Source organism: Xenopus tropicalis, chromosome 6 (assembly GCF_000004195.4).
Source record: "Xenopus tropicalis strain Nigerian chromosome 6, UCB_Xtro_10.0, whole genome shotgun sequence".
NCBI lineage: Eukaryota > Metazoa > Chordata > Amphibia > Anura > Pipidae > Xenopus > Xenopus tropicalis.
In genome coordinates, this window is record NC_030682.2 from 126,230,665 (window position 1) to 126,252,406 (window position 21,742).

Consider the following 21,742-nt stretch of genomic DNA (forward strand, 5'->3'; position numbering starts at 1 on the left):
CACAATTGATTGTTTTTGGAATATAACTCAGTGTTGCTGGTCTTTTTTGGATATTTAAATCATTTACCTTGCACCCGAGCTAAGAGCTGAAGCAGAGTGCCACCCTGGGTTCGCTATATATATATATATATATATATATATAAATATATAATCAAGAGGAAAGTGACAACACTATATTTACACAGTCTAATGGACAAAGACAAAAATTCATAATATACAGTTTGTCAGTAATACTTTAAGGAAATAGTTGCCATATGCTCACAGGGTATGATTTTTCAGCATCTTATCTACCATGCTAAATTTTTCAGGATATACAGTATAATGCTATGGCAAAGCCTTGTTCTTGACACATTGGGGCTCATTTATTAACCCTGGGCAAATTTGCTTATGAGCAGTAACCCATAACAACCAATGAAATTGTTGCATTTGTTGTTCTACCTGCAGCTGGCTGTAAATAAACAATCACTGATTAGTTGATATGGGTTACAGGCAAATTTGCCTGTGTTGTTAAATGGGCCCCAATATGTCAATATGTCCAGAAATGTGAACTATCTATTCATATGCACCATGTCCATGCCCTACCATGCTCCCAACTGCATCCCCAGCCCCACTCAGTGCTACCTCAAGTGAAGGCCCATGATGGAGGCTTCAAAGTGGCCTCACAGCAAAATCCTTTTACTATCCCTCCCATCCAACAAACTTTGGGAAACATGATCTGTTTTTTAACGCCTAACTCTAAAATGTTGCAATAACGTTAACAAATGTTACTCTCGCTTCAGAGACACAATGATTCAATATGAGATTACATCACACGCTGTGATATTGCCGTATTTGTGTCACAGACGTTTATGGCAGGACCCCAGAAATGTGCTGATTTGGCTAAGGGAACAAGTAAACAAGCACATCAGCCCCATGACTCAAACAGCGGCACAGAGATCATTTGTAGACGGCAAACACAAAGCTCTTATGTAGCGTGCAGCTCCTATCTGACAGCTCCAGTCTTTGGTATTAACTTGGTTTTGTTCAGAACTGAACCAGATATTTAGTGATTAGCTGCCATTGTTCTCTAGCTGGCTACTGGGAATAACGCCCTGTTTGAGTGAAGAAAAGATTTATTGCTTGGACGACTTGCTTTCCATTTAGTTTTGCTCCCAGTGTCATTCTTAGTTCTTATCTGTAAAAGTGATAGGGTTTCAAGTAAAAGTCACAAATTTGCAGGTGTCTTCAATACAGCATGGAAAATCTATTATGTAGAGCCGCTGTACCAAGCCAAAGTGTCCTTAGTGGCACTCCCAGGTAAAATGGTTAATAGTGATGTTGGGCCTGCTTAAAAGTCCACCAGGTTAATCAGTAGATGGAGTTTTTTTTGCACAGCTTTACATAGCATTGGATGAATAAATATACCCCCTCATATGAATACATATATTTTTGTATCAGGTTTATATATATAAGTAAAGATATCAGAGATATCCAGAGAAACAGAAAGACTAGTAAAGAACTGAAAGTAACCAGAGAGGCTGTGGTGTGCTCAGCTTGGGACAGCTTTGAGCTCCAGCCCTAGGGAGAGATTGTTCTGCCTCCTGTGTGTGCCTGTTACCATTCTTGTGTATCCCCTGTGTGAGAACAGGTGTATTTTGATGTTTTTTGGGAAGGGAGCGCTACCTGGGGTTAAAAGAGCTCTTGGAAAAGGGACATACTGCCAGGGACTGAACTGAGCAATTGCTGTGTCCTTCAGGAGTGGAGTGTGGAACTGTGGCACCTTGAGAGACTGTGCCAGGGATTGATAGACCACATGGGTTCCCCAGGGCAAGAATTCTGTTTATAATAAATGTTGTTTTATGCATTGTTCTGTTTTAGATAAAATTCACCTTTGTTACTGCAAATCTGTATGTGACTTATTTTCCAAGTGGAATTCCCCTGAGGTGCACTCCTCGGTGCCCACTAGGTGGAGGCACTGTGCTGCAAATCCCAGTTCCCCAGTATCTTTCATGCAAAGAGGTTCAGGCTACTCAATTCCAAACGCAGGTACAACACAGAGAAGTGTGATTCTATTTTTCAGTAGTGTTCCAAAAAAGGGTTAAAATGATGTAGCCTACTTCTTTAGTTAGACTTAGTTACCCATTGAAAACATGATATTGGATTGAAGTGTTGATTACATTTTCTTTACTTTATTTTTGGGTTGCAATGCCTTAAGCATATAAGGTATTTCCTCCTACAGGGTGTCTGACAAATGGGTGTCAGCTCTAAGTTTCCTTGACCTCCCAGTGGGTAGAAGAGCTTGCAGCTCATTGCTCTGCACTGTATGAAGGGTATTTCTCCTACTCTGCGCTCCTGCCGGCTCAGCCACATCTCCAGATGTCACAGTCAGTGGCTGAGATCTTGCTTTGCAGGCAGCATTGGGAAAGAGAAGCACGGAGGAACTACAAGTGCAGTAAAACATGCATATAGTTTATTTTTTTGCTTTTTTTATTACATTGCCAGCAGGATCCCATTCTTCCTTTCTGTTCACGTGAACTTTCAGAGCATGAAAGCAATACTGAGAATGGGCGCATGGGATAAATACGCATAATTGATTTCATTCACTGTGTCAGCTATTTATTTAGCATTTAGATTCCTCCTTTTCTACTACATATTTTCCCACTATAGAAGTATAAATACATTGTAAATTATCATTATTTTCTTTATCAACTGTTTTTTCAACTATGTTTTAGTTATTAGCCATATTATTGAGATACCACAGTTTGCCATTGTGGAGAGGAAAGGCAATCCGTGCCACAGAAGAAAAGGCGCATTCATTTTTTGTAATGTCTAGTATAAATAAATTTGAAGCAACTGGACTTGTTTAGTAATCATTGAAGACGTTTCACTACTCATCCGAGCAGCTTCTTCAGTTCAACTGACTGGTATGGGAAGTCCTCAGCATATATACTCTTCCACTAATCCAATCACAATGGCACTATGTAACTCTTCAGAAAGGTGACATCTGAAACTCACAGAGGTGTGAATGCTGTGGAGTTACTTTGAAAGGATTACCCAAGTATCATGCAACTCTTCAAACAGGTGTTACTTGTTAGAGTTGCATGAATGGATGTGTGAAGAGTTCTGAAACTGCCGGAGTACAGATGTTAGAACAGCATTGTATGTAGCAGACAGATGGTGTCGAAGTCCCCCGCCTCTGTTAAGGGATGGTTTCTCCACTTTGACATGAATGGTCTCTTTTACACCTCTTTCAAACCAGCGGGCTTCTTTGTCCAAAATTTGGACATTGCTATTTTCAAAGGAGTGTCCCTTGTCTTTTAGGTGTAGAAAGACAGCAGAGTCCTGGCCTGTAGTGTTCGCCCTCCTATGCTGAGCCATTCGCTTAGAGAGCAGTTGCTTTGTCTCACCAATGTAAAGGTCTGTGCACTCCTCGCTACACTGGACTGCGTATACAACATTGCTTTGTTTTTCCTTTGGTGTTGGATCCTTTGGGTGTACAAGTTTTTGTCTCAGTGTGTTGCTAGGTTTGAAAAACACAGGGATGTGGTGTTTGTTGAAAATTCTCCTGAGTTTCTCCGACACTCCTGCTACATAGGGGATGACTATATTGCGCCTTCTCTCTGCCTCAGGACGGTTATTCCTTTTGGTGTTCCTGTTGGGCTTAGTTGCTCTTGTTTTGACAAAGGCCCAGTCTGGGTAGCCACAAGCTTTCAGTGCTCCTCTGAGATGTTTACATTCCTTGTCCTTGGACTCTGTATCAGTTGTTACACTTTCCGCCCCGTGGTGTAGAGTTCTAATGACACCCAGTTTGTGTTCCAGCGGATGGTGGGAATCGAACAACAGATATTGATCCGTGTGAGTGGGTTTCCTGTATACTTCTGTTTTCAAGATACCCCCCTCTTGAATGGATATCAAACAGTCCAAAAAAGCAAGTTTGTTCTCATGGACATCCTCCCTTGTGAACTTGATGTTGTTGTCCACTGAGTTAATGTGTTCTGAAAAGGCCGCCACTTCGTTGGATCTGATTTTAACCCACGTGTCATCTACATACCTGAACCAGTGACTTGGTGTAGTTCCATTGAATGTGAGTAGGGCCTTCCTTTCCACTTCTTCCATATACAAGTTTGCTACAATGGGAGAAACTGGTGAACCCATTGCACAGCCATGTTTTTGCCTGTAAAATTGGTCCTTGTATTTGAAGTATGTGGTGTTCAGGCACAAATCTAACAATAAACATACTTGGTTGGGACTGAGTTTCATTCTGCTGCTGAGGGTGTCATCTTTCTGCAGTCGATTTCTTACAGTCTCAGTAGCCTCTGTGGTAGGTATACATGTGAACAGTGAAGTGACATCATATGATACCATAGTTTCTTCTGCCTCTAGTTTGACTCCTTGAATCTTGGTGACAAACTCTTTGGCATTTTGGATATGATGCACTGTTTTACCTACCAATGGGGCTAAGATGTTGGCCAAGTATTTTGCAATGCTGTAAGTCACTGAATTGATGCTGCTGACAATAGGCCTGAGTGGTGCTCCATCTTTATGTATCTTGGGGAGTCCATATAAGCATGGTGTAGCTTCTCTGGGGTACAGGCGGTGGTATAAAGCTCGATCAATGGCTTCAATGTTGTGATCAATGTTGCTTCAAATTTATTTATACTAGATATACCATGACCTGGATGAATGAAAATCTTCATAGACATTTTTTGTAATGGTTTTATAATGCAGTGGGACTAAGGTATAATTTTTTGTGGGATCCATCCCTTACCCATTTGTAGTCACAACCCTAAATGTAATGCTTACTAATAGCACCAATGTGCAATGTGCATCTTGGCAGAGGAAGTGTGGGAGCCAATCAATGCATTTCTATCTAAATTTGTAGTATGTATGAACAGTTTGTGGTGTATTAATTTACATTGAGACAAACATCACTGATGATGTTGTTCATAGCAACTAATCAGATCTTTGGTTATGTTTTCTAACTTGTAGGTGAACGTACAAATCAAATTGCTGATTGGTTGCTATGGGCAACATCACCGGTGATGTTTGTCTCCAATGTTAATAAATACGCTCCTTCATGTACAGTTATATTTCCAAAGTTCCATGATGGCCATACTTTGCAAGCAGTGCAGTGGTTATTGCAAGCTCAGGACACCAGGTGTTCCTTATCTGTAGATTTTACAGATATTTGGCAATAACTAAACTTAAAACTGCACAATTACTTCTTTGGACATAGACACAAACAATCTAATGTTCATCTGTTTTAGGAATTCATTTTGTACATATGTAAGTATATATAATCCATTATTAGGAAAGCTGATGCACAGAATTCAGTTATGTTTGAGACCAGTAGATGGCATACAAGCATCAACAGAAATAAGGTATTTGATATTTTTTATTGTGAATCTGAACCAAAAAGTCTACTGGATACACAAAGTTGTAATTGCGGAACAGGAACAATCGGGTTACTGTGATATTTGTGCTATAGAAATAAGCTGGTCTAGGTATAACTACTGTACATGCAAGGTAGAGGGTCTCCAATCTGAATTAAGAGAGGGAATTAATAAAACCTGACATTTTCTCATTTTTATTTTTTTGAAACCATGAATAAACCTATTTTCACAATTTCAAGACATTTATCCAAAAAGTTTTGAAAACCTTGACTGTTTTAAGTTGTTGCACAATAAGCGTGACTTTTTCGAGTTGTCACACAAAAACCAGCATCAAAGCACCTGAAAAGCATGAAGCAAAGAACGATCTTGCAATTGTAAAAAGGGACATCTGCCATTGACTTCTACAAGATTTAGACAGGCTTCTGGGAAAAATTGAGGGGGGAGGTTTGCACGAAAAATCGAGTTTCGGCGTCAAAAACAACCGAACCAATAAAATCGAGCTTTAGTAAATGTCCTCCCTAACTTTCACACACATTTTCAGAAGAAATCGTGGGCACAATTTTAGGATAAGTACATTTTTTAAATAAGTGAATGTAAAATTAATAAGTGCTATTCTAAGCTCTTTTGCAATTTACATTCATTATTTTTTCCTCAACATTGGGAGATGTGCTGCTATTATGAATGAATTTTGTTACAAAAGCACCACCTGCTGGTCAGTTTGCAACTGTCACGTACAGTAGTAGAGGAAATTGTCAGGAGAAAGATAGAGGGCTGCTCTGATGTTCTTACAAACTTAGAAACTTCATTTTTACTAAGCAGAAGAACCCGAGCAGCCCTCTTTCTTCAATCTGACAAATTCCTTGACTACCTCAGTCTAAACAGACCAGTGGGTGGTGCTCATACTAACAGTGCATATTCCTCAAAAAATCTTTGAATCTTGAACTCTTTGAATCTTCAAATGTACATTCACGTGTCAGCAATTGCAGTGATGACGACCAAATATGATACAACATTTCACCTGACAACCAGGGTGAGTCCCCGGTGATGTGGGTTGGGAGTGGGGAAGGAGGTCTGTGGAGAGGGCTTGGATTGTTAGCAGGATTTGCTTCTCCTTTAACTATTTTTTGGCACATTTGCTTCTCTTTGACTGTTGATGCCACTGTCCAGGTACTGCTTAGCGGGTATGTGCACAATGATAGAGCTTGGTTTCTTTTCCCTTTTTAATGGCCAATTTGCTTTTGTTTTCTAAATTGATTTTGCTATAGGCAAATGCACTGCTGCCATTAAGCACTTATTTCAATAAACCAGGCCAAATGAAATTAGAACTCGATCCCACTCTGCCTCTTACCTACAAACTCTTCAAATGCCCGGGACACAGACAACCCAATGCTCTCTCATTCACTTCCAACATCCAACTACTAATTGCTATTGATCCTGAAAAAAGAACTTTAACATGTGGCCGATTAAATTTGTGACACAGGTTTCGGGTTCAAAATTTGATTTACAAACCTTCTCATGACATTGATCACCAGTTCTAACTAACTTGTCACATTAAATCCAGCAAATGCAAAAGATGGATGAAATGATGTATTTCTCCTCTTCTGGATCAGCGCACACAAGCACATACTTGGAAGGGCTGAGGAATATAGGAGAATATGTAAACGGGATCATCTCGAGGCCGAGGCTGATCACAAGGAATTTGGAAATCGAAACGTTGGAAAAGGCTTACAAAAAAGAGAAACAGCTCCGTCTTGGCCAATGCCTCCCCTGAGCACATGCGTTTCCCTATTACGATATAAACAGAAAATAAAGGATAAAATAGTTATTTGATAGTTACTTATTGTTCCAAAAGTCCCTAGCATTGAGTACTGCCTGAATTGCATAGATTCCCAGTTTGATGCCACTTTTCCTGCCTAGAACTACTTTCAGCCAGACTGGAACTCCTGCCTTCAAAAATATATAGTTTAAAATCATTGGCCTTAAGTCATTTAACCCTTTAAATCATTAGTTACTTATTCATCGGACCAAATACGAAACAAATGTCACTTTGGTGCCACTTTTTCTGACCAGAATCACTTTGGGCCAGGCTGCAACAAGCTGTAATTTATGTAGGAGAACCCTGACGATGAATGTGTTCTTTTAGATCTGTGGTCCAAAGTCATTTAACATTGGTTTCTTAATCATTAAAGTGGACCTGTCACCCAGACATAAAAAGCTGAATAATAAAAGTCCTTTTCAAGTTTAACATGAAACCCAAATTCCTTTTTTTAAATAACACATCCAAACCCATTATAAAGACATTTAAAAATCCCAGCTGTCAATCATATATTGCCTGCCCCGCCTCTATGCCTTAGGCGGGGCAGACAATACCTTTAGCTTTCCATTCAGCACTTCCTAGATGTCACTGCACTTCTCACTTTATGTAGCCAGTGCATGGGTATGGGCATGTGGTCCTCCAACAAGATTTTGGGGTTATGCAAAGCTTGCCTTACTAACAGTGTTTACAAAATGGCAGCTGCCTGCTTCCTGTGATTGTTCCAAGACTAAAGGAAACAAGATTAATACTATCTATATAGTGTAAATGAAGTTTATTTTGCTCAACTAACATGATAGAAAAGAATTTGGTTATTTCTTAGGGTGACAGGTCTCCTTTAACTGAATAAGAAACCAACTTCAATGCACAAATAAGAAACCAACTTCAATGCCATGAAAAACGCCATTGTTCAGCATTACAAACAGTAGCAGAGTAATTTTGGGTAATCTGGATAATGTAATTGACCACATGGAAGAGTCTATGCTGGACATTGCAGCCTTAAGACACCTTTGTGGTTTCCAGAACAGAGAAAAGATTACGTCGCTGTAAGTATGCTTGTCACACCAATTAAGACTGGTTGGATTCACATCATCTCTTCTAAATGTGATTTAAAAAACAATGTTAGAAAAGGCAATTTACCATTGTTCTTTTAGGGTTTTTTCAGTGAAATATATTTATGACTTGTCTTCTGCAAAGTGGGATACTGTATATTTAAATAAAATGATGGGGTTTTGGCCTTGTAAATATGTATTTACCTGCAGAAAATGGTATAAACGCTTCTCTTTTCACAAACTTTCCCTCTGAATCCAAAAAGTGTTCTGGATAAAACTGATAAGGGCGCTCCCAGATAGTCTCATCCTTTAACACAGATGTTAAGTTTGGGATGATTGTTGTACCCTATAAAAAGATTAAAGAAACAGATCTGCCGACCTTTTCCATTGAGCAATCTGTTCTATTAACATATATAGAATGCATGGATCATGAAGAGCTGAAGGATGACACTCTTAGAATTTAATGGGCTTCCCTGGTAGAAATGGTGAAAACTTTTACATGTCTTGGTCCCTTTTTTGAATGGCTATAGCATGAGCCTGGGTATAACCTATATCATACAAGACAGTTTATGGGGCTACATTTACAAACTAGCGGGAGATGGGATTTTTTGGTAACTTTGTAAATATTCTTACTGATTTTATTGGTCTGCTATGAAAATTGGCAAACATTTTTATAAATAGTTCTAGTAAGTTCTGTTTTGGAAGCACCCCCTTTGTCCTTTTACCCCTCAAATTAATAATAAATGAATAAGGTCAATGGAACCATTGTGATTGGATGTCTGTGACTGTATTACCCTTAAGCGTTTAAATGCTGGGAAATTCCCTACCAGTCATTTGAACTGAAAAAGCCACTCAGATGAGTGGTAAAACATTTTCAAGAAATAACTCAGAAAAAAGTCCAGTTGTTTTAGACTTAATTCTGCTAGAAAACAGCCAAATGTACTTCTGTTAACTATACTATTCTTGAACTTAATACTAGCACAATAGGTCATTACACTGGCACTGTATAGGTTTCCAATGTAGACGCCCTTAGGGCCTACAAAAAGTGCCTGCTTTCTGTACATGGCTGAAGTGTTCTTCTGTGTCTTCAACAAGATAACATGTCATGGTGTCTAACAGACTCTTCTCTCTCATTGAAATACAAGCAGGAACAAAACTCACCATTCGACTTTATCTGATGGGGATCAGACTCTGTAGGATCCTACAAAATCTCGCACTGTTGTGTGGTGTTGCACAACAAGATCAGATCAAATCTGACCCAGAAAATCTGATCAAAGCCCTTAGCCCTTTAGCAATCTACCCTACTCAGCCAGTAAGCCAAATCTCATTACTACTGGTGTCATCACTTTATCCAAATGAGTCTTTATTCCAAGACTATACTGTATATATCACCCCTACACCTGCTTGTTTTGCATTGTAAGACTATTTTCTTACATGAACATACCTTGGGGATGTTAAAGCCTTGTATATTAGTGTCCCTGTATGCCATGTGAAAGAGAGCAGTCGGCAGAATATTTCCATAACGCTGGGTTTCATGGATAACTGCATTAGTGTAAGGCATGTTCCGCTGGTCTTCCATCTTTGGTATCCTATTCCGGCCAATAACCTGATCAATTTCTTGGTGAACCTTATCTATACCATACAACAAGTAAAATATCAATTAGGCAAGATACTAATTAAACAGAATGCTTTGAGCTAGCACAACTGTTATCATAAGTACTTAGTGCCAATCTACTGCAATGCCAAAAGTTTGTAATGGAAATGAACACAAGACCTTTATATGAGGCACATACCATAAGAACATTGACAGTTTTGAAACAGGGAGAATCACAGGCTTATCTTTCAGTAGTTTAAAGTGGACCTGTCACCCAAACATAAAAAGCCAAATAATAAAAGTCCTCTTCAAGTTAAACATGATACCCCAATTCCTTTTTTTTAATAACACATCTATACCCATTATAAAGGCATTTAAAAATCCCAGCTGTCAATCATATATTGCAGACAATACCTTTAGCTTTCCATTCAGGATAAAATGAAAAAACAGCAGCACTCCGGAAATGTTGTAGAAAAAAGTGACTTTACTCAAGTGCACACAGCAACGTTTTGGGCTTAAACCAGCCCTTTATCAAGCCTATCAAGGTTCTCAAGGCTTGATAAAGGGCTGGTTTAAGCCCAAAACGTTGCTGTGTGCACTTGAGTAAAGTCACTTTTTTCTACAACATTTCCGGAGTGCTGCTGTTTTTTCATTTTATCCTGGATATTATTTTACCCTGGCTGAGGGTTCAGCTTGCACCTGGGGCTACAACTAGCCGGTTTGTCCATTGTGTAGCACACCTTAATCAATTTGTTTAGCTTTCCATTCAGCACTTCCTAGATGTCACTGTACTTCTCACTTTTCCCCTTCCTCCTCATTACCTAATTATGTAACCAGTGCATGGGTATGGGCATCTGGTCATCCAACAAGATTTTGGGGTAATGCAAAGCTTGCCTTACTAACAGTGTCCACAAAATGGCAGCTGCCTGCTTACTGGGATTGTGTAATTCCAAGACTAAAGGAAACAAGATTTATACTATCTATATAATTAAGTGACGTTTATTTTGCTCAATGAGCATGATAGAAAAGAATTTGGAGTTATTTCTTAGGGTGATAGGTCCCCTTTAAAGGGGATGCAAACTGAAACATAAACTTTTGAAAATGTAATTCACAAGAAATATAATTGTAAGCAACCATCTGATATACATCAAGCATACATTGAGTTATAATTTATTTGTAATTTGCTATTTAAAGCAATATCTGTCTGTTCTTTGCTATTCATTGCACTGCTGGTTGCAACTACATGTACTGAGACCCTGTTGGTTAGAAAAAAAAGTCAGGAAAAATGATCAAAGCAGATCCACTTGCCTTCCTGGAATGATATAGGCCCAGTACTTACCTTGTATGTGAGGATTGCGGAGCATCATCAGGATGGACCATCTTAGGGTATTGGATGTCGTTTCTGATCCAGCAACAAAGAGATCGGCAATTGTGAACAAAAGTGAAGTCTCAGTAAAACTGCTCTGGGGGTTATCTTTAGTCTGAGGCACAGAGAGCCAGCATTATTGGTAAAACATTTTATTTCATTTAAAAGATATAAGAATATTAAGAAAATTAAATGGACAGTTGGGTTTATTTACTAGAGATGTTTCATAGTACGGGTGTGGGATCAGTTATCCAGAACCCCATTATCAAGAAAGCTCCCGATTTATGGGAAGGCCATTGCCCATAGCCTCTGTTTTAATCAAATGATTCAAATTGTTAAAATTATTTCCTTTTTTCTATAATAATAAAAGAGTAATCTAATGGAAATGACATTGGTAAATTTTGGGGCTCTCTGGATTTTTGATAATCCTACACCTGATAGAATAAATTTATATTTTCTTGTATTTTATGTAATACAGGTATGGGACCCATTATCCAGGATGCTCAGGACCTGGGGTTTTCTGGATAAGGGGTCTTTCCGTAATTCAAATCCGCTACCTTAAATCTAGTAAAAAAATGATTTAAACAGTAATTAAGCCCAATAGGATTGTTTTGGCTTCAATAAGGATTAATTATATTTTAGTTGGGATCAAGTACAAGGTACTGTTTTATTATTACAGAGAAAAAGGAAATGATGTTGAAATATTGGAATTATTTGCTTATAATGGAGTCTATGGGAGATGGCCTTTCCGTAATTTGGAACTTTCTGGATAATGGGTTTCCAGATAAGGGGTCCAATACCTGTATATACTAATGAAACAACAAGTCAGACCCAAACACAATACAGGTGTATATTAAAATATATTGTACAAATGAAAACTTGAATTCATATATATTTTGTGAAAAAAACAAACTTTATTTACCTTCTCTATCTCCTCAAAAAATGCATCAACATAGTCCCGCGTGACTGCTGGATCCCATGTATCCTTATGCTCCTTGATTTTTGCCTTCAGGTAGTTCAGATAATCATTTTGGACTTTAAATAACTTCAGATGTGGACCAGCAATTTTTATGAGCCGAGGGAAATTGTTTAATATCTAAAAAAGTCCCCGGGTCCAAAATAGTTAATCAAAAGCACAAGAGAACTGGATCTGAAACCAAGAAAGCAGAGAATAATGTAAATATTACCTGAGAAATGACTCCAGTCTCCAGGTGAAATCTCTCTTGTAAAAGAAACAGAAGTCTCTGGATTGCTGCGTCGCTGTAATCATAGCGTTCTCCAAAGATAATTGAGCAGTTAAGATTGCTAACCGCTTGATTCAACAAGAGGAATGGGTCAAAGGGACGTCCTGAGCAGGCAAGAACATCAAGGTCATACTGTGCTAATAACTCATGTATAAGCAAACACAAGCAGAAATTTAAATTGTTCACCTTTTAAATAACTTTTAGTATGATGTAGATTGTGCTGAGACAATTTGCAATTGGTATTCATTTTATATTATTTGTGGTTTTTACATTTTTAAGCATTTTGTCCAGCAGTTAGGGTCCAAATTATCTTAGCAACCAGTCAGTGACTTAAATGAGAGACTGGAATATAAATAGGAGAAGGCTTGAAAAGAAAGATAAGTAATGATAATATTGTAGTCCCAAGAGCAATAGGTTTTTGGCTGCCCAATAGTGACCCCTATTTTAAAGCTGAAGAGAGTAAAAGAAGAAAAAAAATATTTGAAAACCATAAGGTCATAAGACAGGGAGGAAAAACAATGGAGATTTCTATTGCTAGATAGTACAGCATTAAGTTGAATTATGTGCAGAATTGAGTTTAAACCCCAGGCAAACTATATTTGGATGCCTCATTTCAGAAATTTAAGGGTGTATCAGTCATTTCTGCAATGGAACAGGAGGATGCTTGTAGCACCGAATTCCTGAACAGCCCTGTGCAGTGTGGGTAGTGGGTACGAGCATATTGATTGGGGGCTAAAGTATACATAAAGTGGGTGCAGTTAAGAAGATATAAGGGGAAATCTGTATTCTGGCCTTTTGCAATTTACTTTTGTGCATGCTCATACTAATTATCATCTGTAAGCAGGACTGTATGATTTAATTTATTACCCCCTTGACATTTCTAAAACACATCGGAGAACATATGGGAGATAAGATGCCATAAAATGGAAATGTTGACTGATTTTTTGTTTTGGAAATCTGGTAAAAAAAAAAAAAGTGGTTAGAAAATTGAAAGGAGAAAACTAATTTGCAAAGTTGGTTTCTCAAAAAGGTATGATTTTCTGTGTGATTTGTTTGCAGTGGCTAAAATATACAAGAAACATAGGCAGTTTATTAAACATACACATGATAACATGACTTGCTGCTGTTACATCAGGGAGTTCTCACTAACCGGACAGTGATACCAATTATATCAGTTCCAAGATTTGGAGAACATAAAGAAAAAAAAAATATGAGTAAGTAAAGACAACAAAACCGTTAACAAAGGAAGAATAATGAAGAACAGTAAACCCGACCCTACTCTCGTAAGAAGGTTAAGTAAATAGTAAGTGTGGGGTTTCCTCTCAACCTGTAATTGATCCAGGGTTTCCAGTGATTATACAGTGAGTATCTATATAGTGTCATACCGGTCAACTTTTCATTTGCAAAAATCCAGTCATTCTTAAGTTTGTGTAAGTTATAGTTTCTAGAAGGAAACTTCAAGGAGCTTGCCAAAGCCAGTCTAGAAGCTTAAAACTGTGATTCATTGATTGTCTCGAGTATTAGTGCTCCATCAGTGCTGTGTAAGGATCTCTCTGTATGATCTCTTTGTAGGTTACCATTCAAGACAGCATAGATAAAACGGTAATCTTTTATCCAAAATCATGTTGCTTGATAGCAAGTCCCCCATATGTGGGCAGTAGTTCCAGGTGTTGAACACACTCTAAAACATCTGTTGTTAAAGTTTGTATACTGAAATGCAAGTCTGTGAGGGAATAAGTACCAGTGCCACTTAACAGGCTGCTTCAAGAAGTATTGTATTCTTTGAGTTTCTCTTTATGTTATCCCAGAGTTTGCACCATTCTGCATCAGTTTTCCCGAGTTCCCTTTCCCAGGATTTAATGTATTGAAGATCTGTAAGCTGCTTAGGAAAATAAACGTGTATATTATCATGTTAGCATTTGGGGCTTAGTGCCATTTATACACCATCTGTCTAACCTATCAGCACAGGGCTCCAGCATTGCGTTATAAAGTGATATCGTTCAGAAATATTCAATTTCTGGGATATAAAAGTGTCACATACAGTGGATATCAAAAGTCTACACACCCCTGGTAAAATGTCAGGTTCCTGTGCTGTATAAAATGAGACAAAGATAAATCATTTTAGAATTTTTTCCACCTTTAATGTGACCTATAAACTGTACCACTCAATTGAAAAACAAACTGAAATCTTTTAGGTGGAGGGAAGAAAACCAAAAAAATGAAAATAATGTGGTTGCATAAGTGTGCACACGCTCTTCTATCTGGGGATGTAGCTGTGTTCAGAATTAAGCAATCACATTCAAATAATGTTAAATAGGAATCAGCATACACCTGCCATCATTTAAAGTGCCTCCGATTAACCCCAAATAAAGTTCAGCTGCTCTAGTTGGTCTTTCCTGACATTTTTTAAGTCACATCCCACAGCAAAAGCCATGGTCCACAGAGAGCTTCCAAAGCATCAGAGGGATCTCATTGTTAAAAGATATCAGTCAGGAGTAGGGTACAAAAGAATTTCCAAGGCATTAGATATACCATGGAACACAGTGAAGACAGTCATCATCAAGTGGAGAAAATATGGCACAACAGTGACATTACCAAGAACTGGACATCCCTCCAAAATTGATGAAAAGATGAGACAAAAACTGGTCAGGGAGGCTACCAAGAGGCCTACAGCAACATTAAAGGAGCTGCAGGAATATCTGGCAAGTACTGGCTGTGTGGTACATGTGACAACAATCTCCCGTATTCTTCATATGTCTGGGCTATGGGGTAGAGTGGCAAGACGAAAGCCTTTTCTTACGAAGAAAAACATCCAAGCCAGGCTACATTTTGCAAAAACACATCTGAAGTCTCCCAAAAGCATGTGGGAAAAGGTGTTATGGTCTGATGAAACCAAGGTTGAACTTTTTGGCCATAATTCCAAAAAATATGTTTGGCGCAAAAACAATACTGCACATCACCAAAAGAACACCATACCCACAGTGAAGCATGGTGGGGGCAGCATCATGCTTTGGGGCTGTTTTTCTTAGTTAAGATAGAGAGAATTATGAACAGTTCCAAATACCAGTCAATATTGGCACAAAACCTTCAGGCTTCTGCTAGAAAGCTGAACATAAGGAGGAACTTCATCTTTCAGCATGACAACGACCCAAAGCATACATCCAAATCAACAAAGGAATGGCTTCACCGGAAGAAGATTAAAGTTTTGGAATGGCCCAGCCAGAGCCCAGACCTGAATCCAATTGAAAATCTGTGGGGTGATCTGAAGAGGGCTGTGCACAGGAGATGCCCTCGCAATCTGACAGATTTGGAGCGTTTCTGCAAAGAAGAGTGGGCAAATCTTGCAAAGTCAAAATGTGCCATGCTGATAGACTCATACCCAAAAAGACTGAGTGCTGTAATAAAATCAAAAGGTGCTTCAACAAAGTATTAGTTTAAGGGTGTGCACACTTATGCAACCACATTATTTTAGTTTTTTTGGTTTTCTTCCCTCCGCCTAAAAGATTTCAGTTTGTTTTTCAATTGAGTGGTAGTTTATAGGTCACATTAAAGGTGGAAAAAAATGAGAAAAAATTATTTATCTTTGTCTCATTTTTGTGCAGCACAGGAACCTGACATTTTACCAGGGGTGTGTAGACTTTTTATATCCACTGTAAATAATCAAGGGTTAACCAGAGCTACTCTGGTCTATCTACCATTAAAAAGAGCAAGTCCTGGTATCAACATGGAACTATAAAGTATGGAGGCTCCTGGAATATGAGGAAAACAAAGCATAGGTATCTGCATTATATAAATTATATTTATTATGTATGTTTTTTTTTTTTCTATGGATAAACAAACCATCTTCATAGTTTGTAAAGGATGGCCCTGGACTGGCAATATGTGGATTGAGGAAATGCCAAAGGGGCTGCTGTAAGATGCCATAGACAGTCACTATTTATTGGGCTGGTGGGGGACAGTTTTGGCCTCTGTGTACTTGAAACGCCAGGGTCTATTTTGAATCCCAGTCCAGACCTGCCTTTAAGGTGATAACAGTTTATTTCTGAGGGATCTTACCTTCCTTAGCCTGAATAGCAGTACAGAGATAACCGGCTTCTTCTCTCACAGGCTCTTCAATAGTTTTTTTCCCCATACCAAAGTCTCTGAAAGTTGAAATGGAAAATCTTCTTAGGTCTTTCCAGCTCTGCCCATAATTTGTAAAAGCAAAACCTGAATAAGAGAAATATTATGTCCAGAGCTTTAAAAGTATGTAATTTTTTTTCTATGAGAGTAAAATTACTCTAAACAGCCTCCAGAATTACCTACCTTTGTCCCAGCATTCTCTCTGACCTAGTTCCTCAGTCAGAAGGTATTCTTTTTCTTTGCTTCCTTGTGCAGAGTGAAACCCCGCCCCCACTTCCTGTTCATTTCTCGCTTCAATTCAACATGGTTGTCGGATTGGAGAGCCTTCTGTGCATGCCTGGAGGCTGCAGGAGCCAGTCTGTGCATTAGCAGGGTTCTTTTTTTTTTGATGAGAGACCTGAACAGGAAAAGGGGGCGGGGCTTCACTCTGCACAAGGAAGCAACGATAAAGAATACCTTCCGACTGAGGAACCAGGTCAGAGGGAATGCTGGGACAAAGGTAGGTAATTCTGGAGGCTGTTTAGAGTAATTTTACTAATAGAAAAAAAAAGGTTTACTTATTTTTTAAAATAGATAGGAAAGTCACCCAGACTGAAATCAATAGGCTTTTGTAGGACCTGCTATTTGTATAGAAGATTAACATTTAGCATAATGTCCATGTGGTGAGCGGCAGGGGGGAAATAAATCCACAGAATTGAAGTGTAACATGGTACATAGACAGGGTACTAGACTAGACTTAACATCGTCCACTGGAACCCTACCTGGGGTGGTACCGAAAAATTACTGCCCTCTATCTCCTCTTTGGAGCTTAAGCTACTCAACCAACAGTGAGCTCCATGCAACTAACCCATCGTTATGTAATTACTTGCCAAGTACCTCTCTGAGGTGGCAAGAGTCCGGCTCCCTGCCATCATTTACTAATTTTCTTACCAGTCAAAGAGGAAGTCCCTGGCTCCTGTATGAGAATTCCCTTACATGCCAACCTTAACAGTTGTGCCACCTGCTGGCTGACAGGAATATTGTCTATTTATATTTCTATAAAAATATATATATATATATATATTTCACCTGTTTGCAAGCGTTTGCAAAACATTTAAAAATTACCAATGAAGTAATATCTCATTAGCAAATAACTAAGCTCAAAATCATGAATCTGGATTTTTTCTTTTTTAGCCCAAAATTGCCATTTTATTTCTTTGGACGCTTGCACAGTTTTTAAACCAATACTGACAATGACCTAAATCATGAGACATCAGAAATGGAAAGTGAGTTAAAAGTGAAATGAAGTAACTTTAAGCAGTCAAATTGGTGAATTGCAGTTGGTCTTTTTATTTAAGACTGTTTCTTTCACTTCTGCCTTTCTTCAGGTATAAAAATGCTATCACTGACTCAGCAATCAATAAGTAAATAGAGACTAGTTTTAATTATTACATTTAGACTTTTAGCAAGACCACTTCCTGATTGCTAGGTTTAGGGGGACCCTAGCAACAAGATAACGGCTTAAATTCCAGAATGGAGAGCTTCAAACAAGTTGATGTTTCAAAACCGGTGTAAAACGGACTGTAAAACAAGACCAGTGTAAAACTGACAGAATAAAGGGTCAGGAAGATAGCATACAATTTCACAAGTCTGTACTGAAATAACAATTCTAATAAGCATGATGCATCCATACATGCTTCTCTGAAAAACTGCAGTGAGCGCCAATGCTGTTCTATTGCATTATGTGTAAGTGTCAGTACTTACCTTTATGAAAGCCAAGATATTCAAAGATGGGGATTGGACTTCTGTCAGCAGTGTCCTCCGATTTAGTGATAAATGCCTCTTTTACTGTTTCAAACCCATTCAGTACCACTGCCTTTTCCCAGAACATCTGCAGGCTGTATACATTGCCATATCTCTTCCTCAGCTGGAACATAAAAACACATACTCTGCAATACACTGACATGCTGCAAATGAAATGTAGTCATTTAGCCTATGTGTGGTCCAACGGGTAATGGGCTGGCAGCAATACCCCTTGCCACTCGTATTGTAAACAAATTCTATTAGTTCTTGAGAACTAAAATACAAGTCATGGATGCATAACCAATGCCCTCTACACAGCAGATAAAGATGACTAAGGATGCAGGTAATGCTCTGCCGTTACTAAGCTCTTCTTCTCCATAGCAAAACCAAAACTACAGTTGAACACAACTCTGAAAAGATTAGAGTTCTGACCAGCTCCAAATTGCAAAGCCGGTAACCAGTCACCTTTCCATGTACCATCGTTGGCAAACGTGCCCATGCCAACACTTCCTACTACTTTAGTAAGGAGCTGGGCCTCTTTGTTTCATTTGATAAACATCAGCAGAGAAAATATCCTGCATGCCTTGCTACTAAGCTCACAAACTTATTAATAACATGTCAAAACTGTGTCTGACAAATTGTGGGGGGATTATGGTTAATGCCAAATGATCTTGGCCTGTGGAAAAGCACCGACATTATACACTGACATTAGCTTTCATCTGCTCTGTACCTAGAACTACTGTGTTGGCCTGGGTGCAGGCACACGCTGCAGATATTGTTGCTCGCGCAGAAGAGTTGGCATTTTGGAGGGGATATCCATGTGGCATTAGCCCAAGGGCTAAACTCCGCGGGAGATTTTGAAGGATGGTATTGGATTGACAGAATGCATTCTACAAGTCAGATGTAGTTGCATTAGTTAAAATATAATGGGACTGATAGAAAAATCTGATGTGTAAACTACTTGTAACTTTTGCCATCTGACATGAAACGCCTGATGGAAGGGGACACTCCACGCTATGTCTCAGTTCCGACGAGATAAATTCTTATGGTGTCTCACTGACTTTTTTTTCTCATTAAAATACACTGACTGTCGGATAGAGATGCAGGAACAAAACTCACCATCTGATCAGATTTTGTAGGATCTTACAAAACCTTTTGCTATTCGTTCTGTTGCGTGACAAGATCAGATAACATCTGACCCACAAAATCTCATAAAAATCTCCTGAGGAGTCTAGCCCTAAAAGAAGTGCATAAGCAGGTTATTTACAGCATAAACTTGCAGTTAGCTCCCTGAATGGCAAAGCTAATCACCTTTATTCTAATTTCACTTCACTCCAGCTTTGTGAATGTCTATTTAGCACCGCAAAGACTGTTTTTTCATTAAAGTAGCATTTTAAAAATACAATTTAATTCCAAAATGTACAAAACTCCTGTAATCACGAAAAGGATTAAAGGAAAATTAAAGTTAAATTCATCGGGGGTTGGGTGGCAGTTTCTTAATTAAAGTTTAGCTTTTCACTCTACTTCTTATGTGCATTGGGCCAGATGAAGAAAGAAGATTGCCCCTTGGTGCTCACAGAAGTACCCGGTACAGTTTTCTGCAGGAGCAACGACACTTAACATTTGGCACCCCCCAGTGATTATAACTTACCTTTTCTTTTAAAGATTTTATGAATTTCACTGTCTTTTAACATTAATTTAATCAGTATAATCAGTATTATTTTTTACTCCAATTCCAACCCCCAGCATGTATATGTGTTATAGTTATGCAGTAAGTGCTACTTATGTACGCAGCGCTGTACAGTAGAATATTCTCTGCTGGCATTAAGACAACTGCCCATAGCTCTTTATTACATGGACAACTGAACATTTTTTGGCTTAAAAAAAAAATACACCTGTAAGATTCACTGCCTAAAGGAGTGATGATCTAACTCTAATCATATTAAAGGGTTTCATTTTGAGTTGTTTTCATTTTCTTCCTGAAGCTACAGAAAAGCAGCTTGTGCAGATTAAAAAGGCTTCCATACTCCTTTAAAACAGGGAACATACAGTGTAATAGATGATTTGACGTAATTGGCCATCTTAAATATATTGCAATATATGGACAAATAATCCCTGTTTTGTTTAAAGGGGAGGGCATTTTTTGTTAGCTCTATGGGTAAAATGTCTGAATGTCCTTAGCATAGTGATTATAGGTAAGGGCCCAGGATCTCTTGCCTTTGCCAGTATAATATAATCATCCTGCTTGTTATTAATTAGTATCATTCCTTTTGTATATCTGCTCTAAAACCAGTGCAGTCTGAGGCTAAATCAAAGATAACTATACCTTTAAGATTTCCATTTAACATGCTCAGGTTTAAAGGGGTGAAGTGATAACTCTAATGCAAATGGTAATTACTTTTAGAGTGAAGCTATAAAATACTCTGGATGTAGCTAAGTTGCTTAGCTATTAAATGTTATACAATCATGTTCTAATAACTGGAGGGCATAAGAAAAATGTTAGTTGCCGGCCACGTTTTATTGTGCTTTGATTTCTATGGCATCTGATCAGAATGTTTTGCAATGAATTTACTAAGAAGTCAGGCCAATTTACCTGTGAAAGACTGGCAGGTATGTCCTTGGGATCCAGAAGGAATATATTCCCCACAAATGGCAGAGGGAAAGGTCCGGGTGGATAACCACTTTCTCTTGTTCTGTACTTGATGAAATCATATAAGAGAGCTAATATGAGGAAAGCCAAACCTATAATCACTGTGCTGGAGAAGGAAAACAAGGAGCATGGGGCTGAGAAATACTCCATGTCTGTAACAACGACAATCCTACAGCATTCCCTTGGAAATGTACTGTTTAGGGTGTGGTGTTAATAGGAATGTTTCTGCTGTTCAGATAAAGGCTGGCTGTTAAACTTTGTGCCTGCAGTGCATTATGGGGTTTCTTATGTTTCTGCCAAGACTGCAGCTGTGTGTGCAGCTCAGTAATATTATACCTCTGGCTTTTGTTTCTTGTTTTCTCTTCTACAAATAAACCATTTGTGCCCTAGGGCACTAGCACATAGGCAGATCTGTGATGCTTTGCACTCTGATTGGGCACACACTGGGACTTGCCATGATTCCCACCTAGAAAAGCCCCCTCGAAAAGCCCCCTGCCTCTGTATGGGCACAGGAAGGCCCTTTCTGTATAATAGGCTGACCAAATCACCCCTCAAACTATGCAACTATCATTTAAATAGATCCCTGTATATTTCCTCATAACTCTTCATGCCATTCTTGTTGTGGTCAAGTGCCCCCTCCCCCGACGCTTAATCCATACAAAAATATTTGTCATTTCCACCTTCCTACATATCAGTCCCAGTGTGGCCTTGTACACTTTGGCATTAAATTGTCTTTCCAGAAAGCTA

At 38.7% G+C, this 21,742-nt stretch overlaps 1 protein-coding gene across 2 annotated transcripts; it reads right to left on the reverse strand.

Annotated features, from left to right (window-relative positions):
• Positions 1 to 5,356: 5,356 nt before the first annotated feature.
• LOC100494106 (cytochrome P450 2D20) lies at positions 5,357 to 21,327 on the reverse strand. 2 transcript variants are annotated; one of them, XM_018095157.2, is made up of 10 exons: positions 20,939 to 21,327; positions 18,307 to 18,469; positions 16,498 to 16,650; positions 12,385 to 12,545; positions 12,120 to 12,293; positions 11,171 to 11,312; positions 9,682 to 9,869; positions 8,442 to 8,583; positions 7,102 to 7,157; positions 5,357 to 7,008 (listed from the first exon to the last, which is right to left on the reverse strand). In XM_018095157.2, exons 1-10 carry the CDS (start codon positions 21,143 to 21,145, stop codon positions 6,979 to 6,981), a joined length of 1,416 nt encoding a protein of 471 aa, XP_017950646.2. In that variant the 5' UTR covers positions 21,146 to 21,327; the 3' UTR covers positions 5,357 to 6,978. The 2 variants fall into 2 exon arrangements, with proteins under 2 accessions (XP_017950646.2, XP_002934472.3); XM_002934426.5 differs by having other exon boundaries at positions 5,357 to 7,157; positions 20,939 to 21,324.
• Positions 21,328 to 21,742: the final 415 nt, after the last annotated feature.

What these genes read in the sequence shown, in the direction of transcription:
- LOC100494106 (XM_002934426.5), bottom strand. Translation starts at nt 21,145, where the DNA reads ATGGAGTATTTCTCAGCCCCATGCTCCTTGTTTTCCTTCTCCAGCACA. An exon ending in TACCTGCCAGTCTTTCACAG is followed by an intron (nt 18,470 to 20,938) that starts GTAAATTGGCCT and finishes TTTATGTTCCAG; the next exon opens with CTGAGGAAGAGATATGGCAA. An exon ending in TGCTATTCAGGCTAAGGAAG is followed by an intron (nt 12,546 to 16,497) that starts GTAAGATCCCTC and finishes TTGCCTGCTCAG; the next exon opens with GACGTCCCTTTGACCCATTC.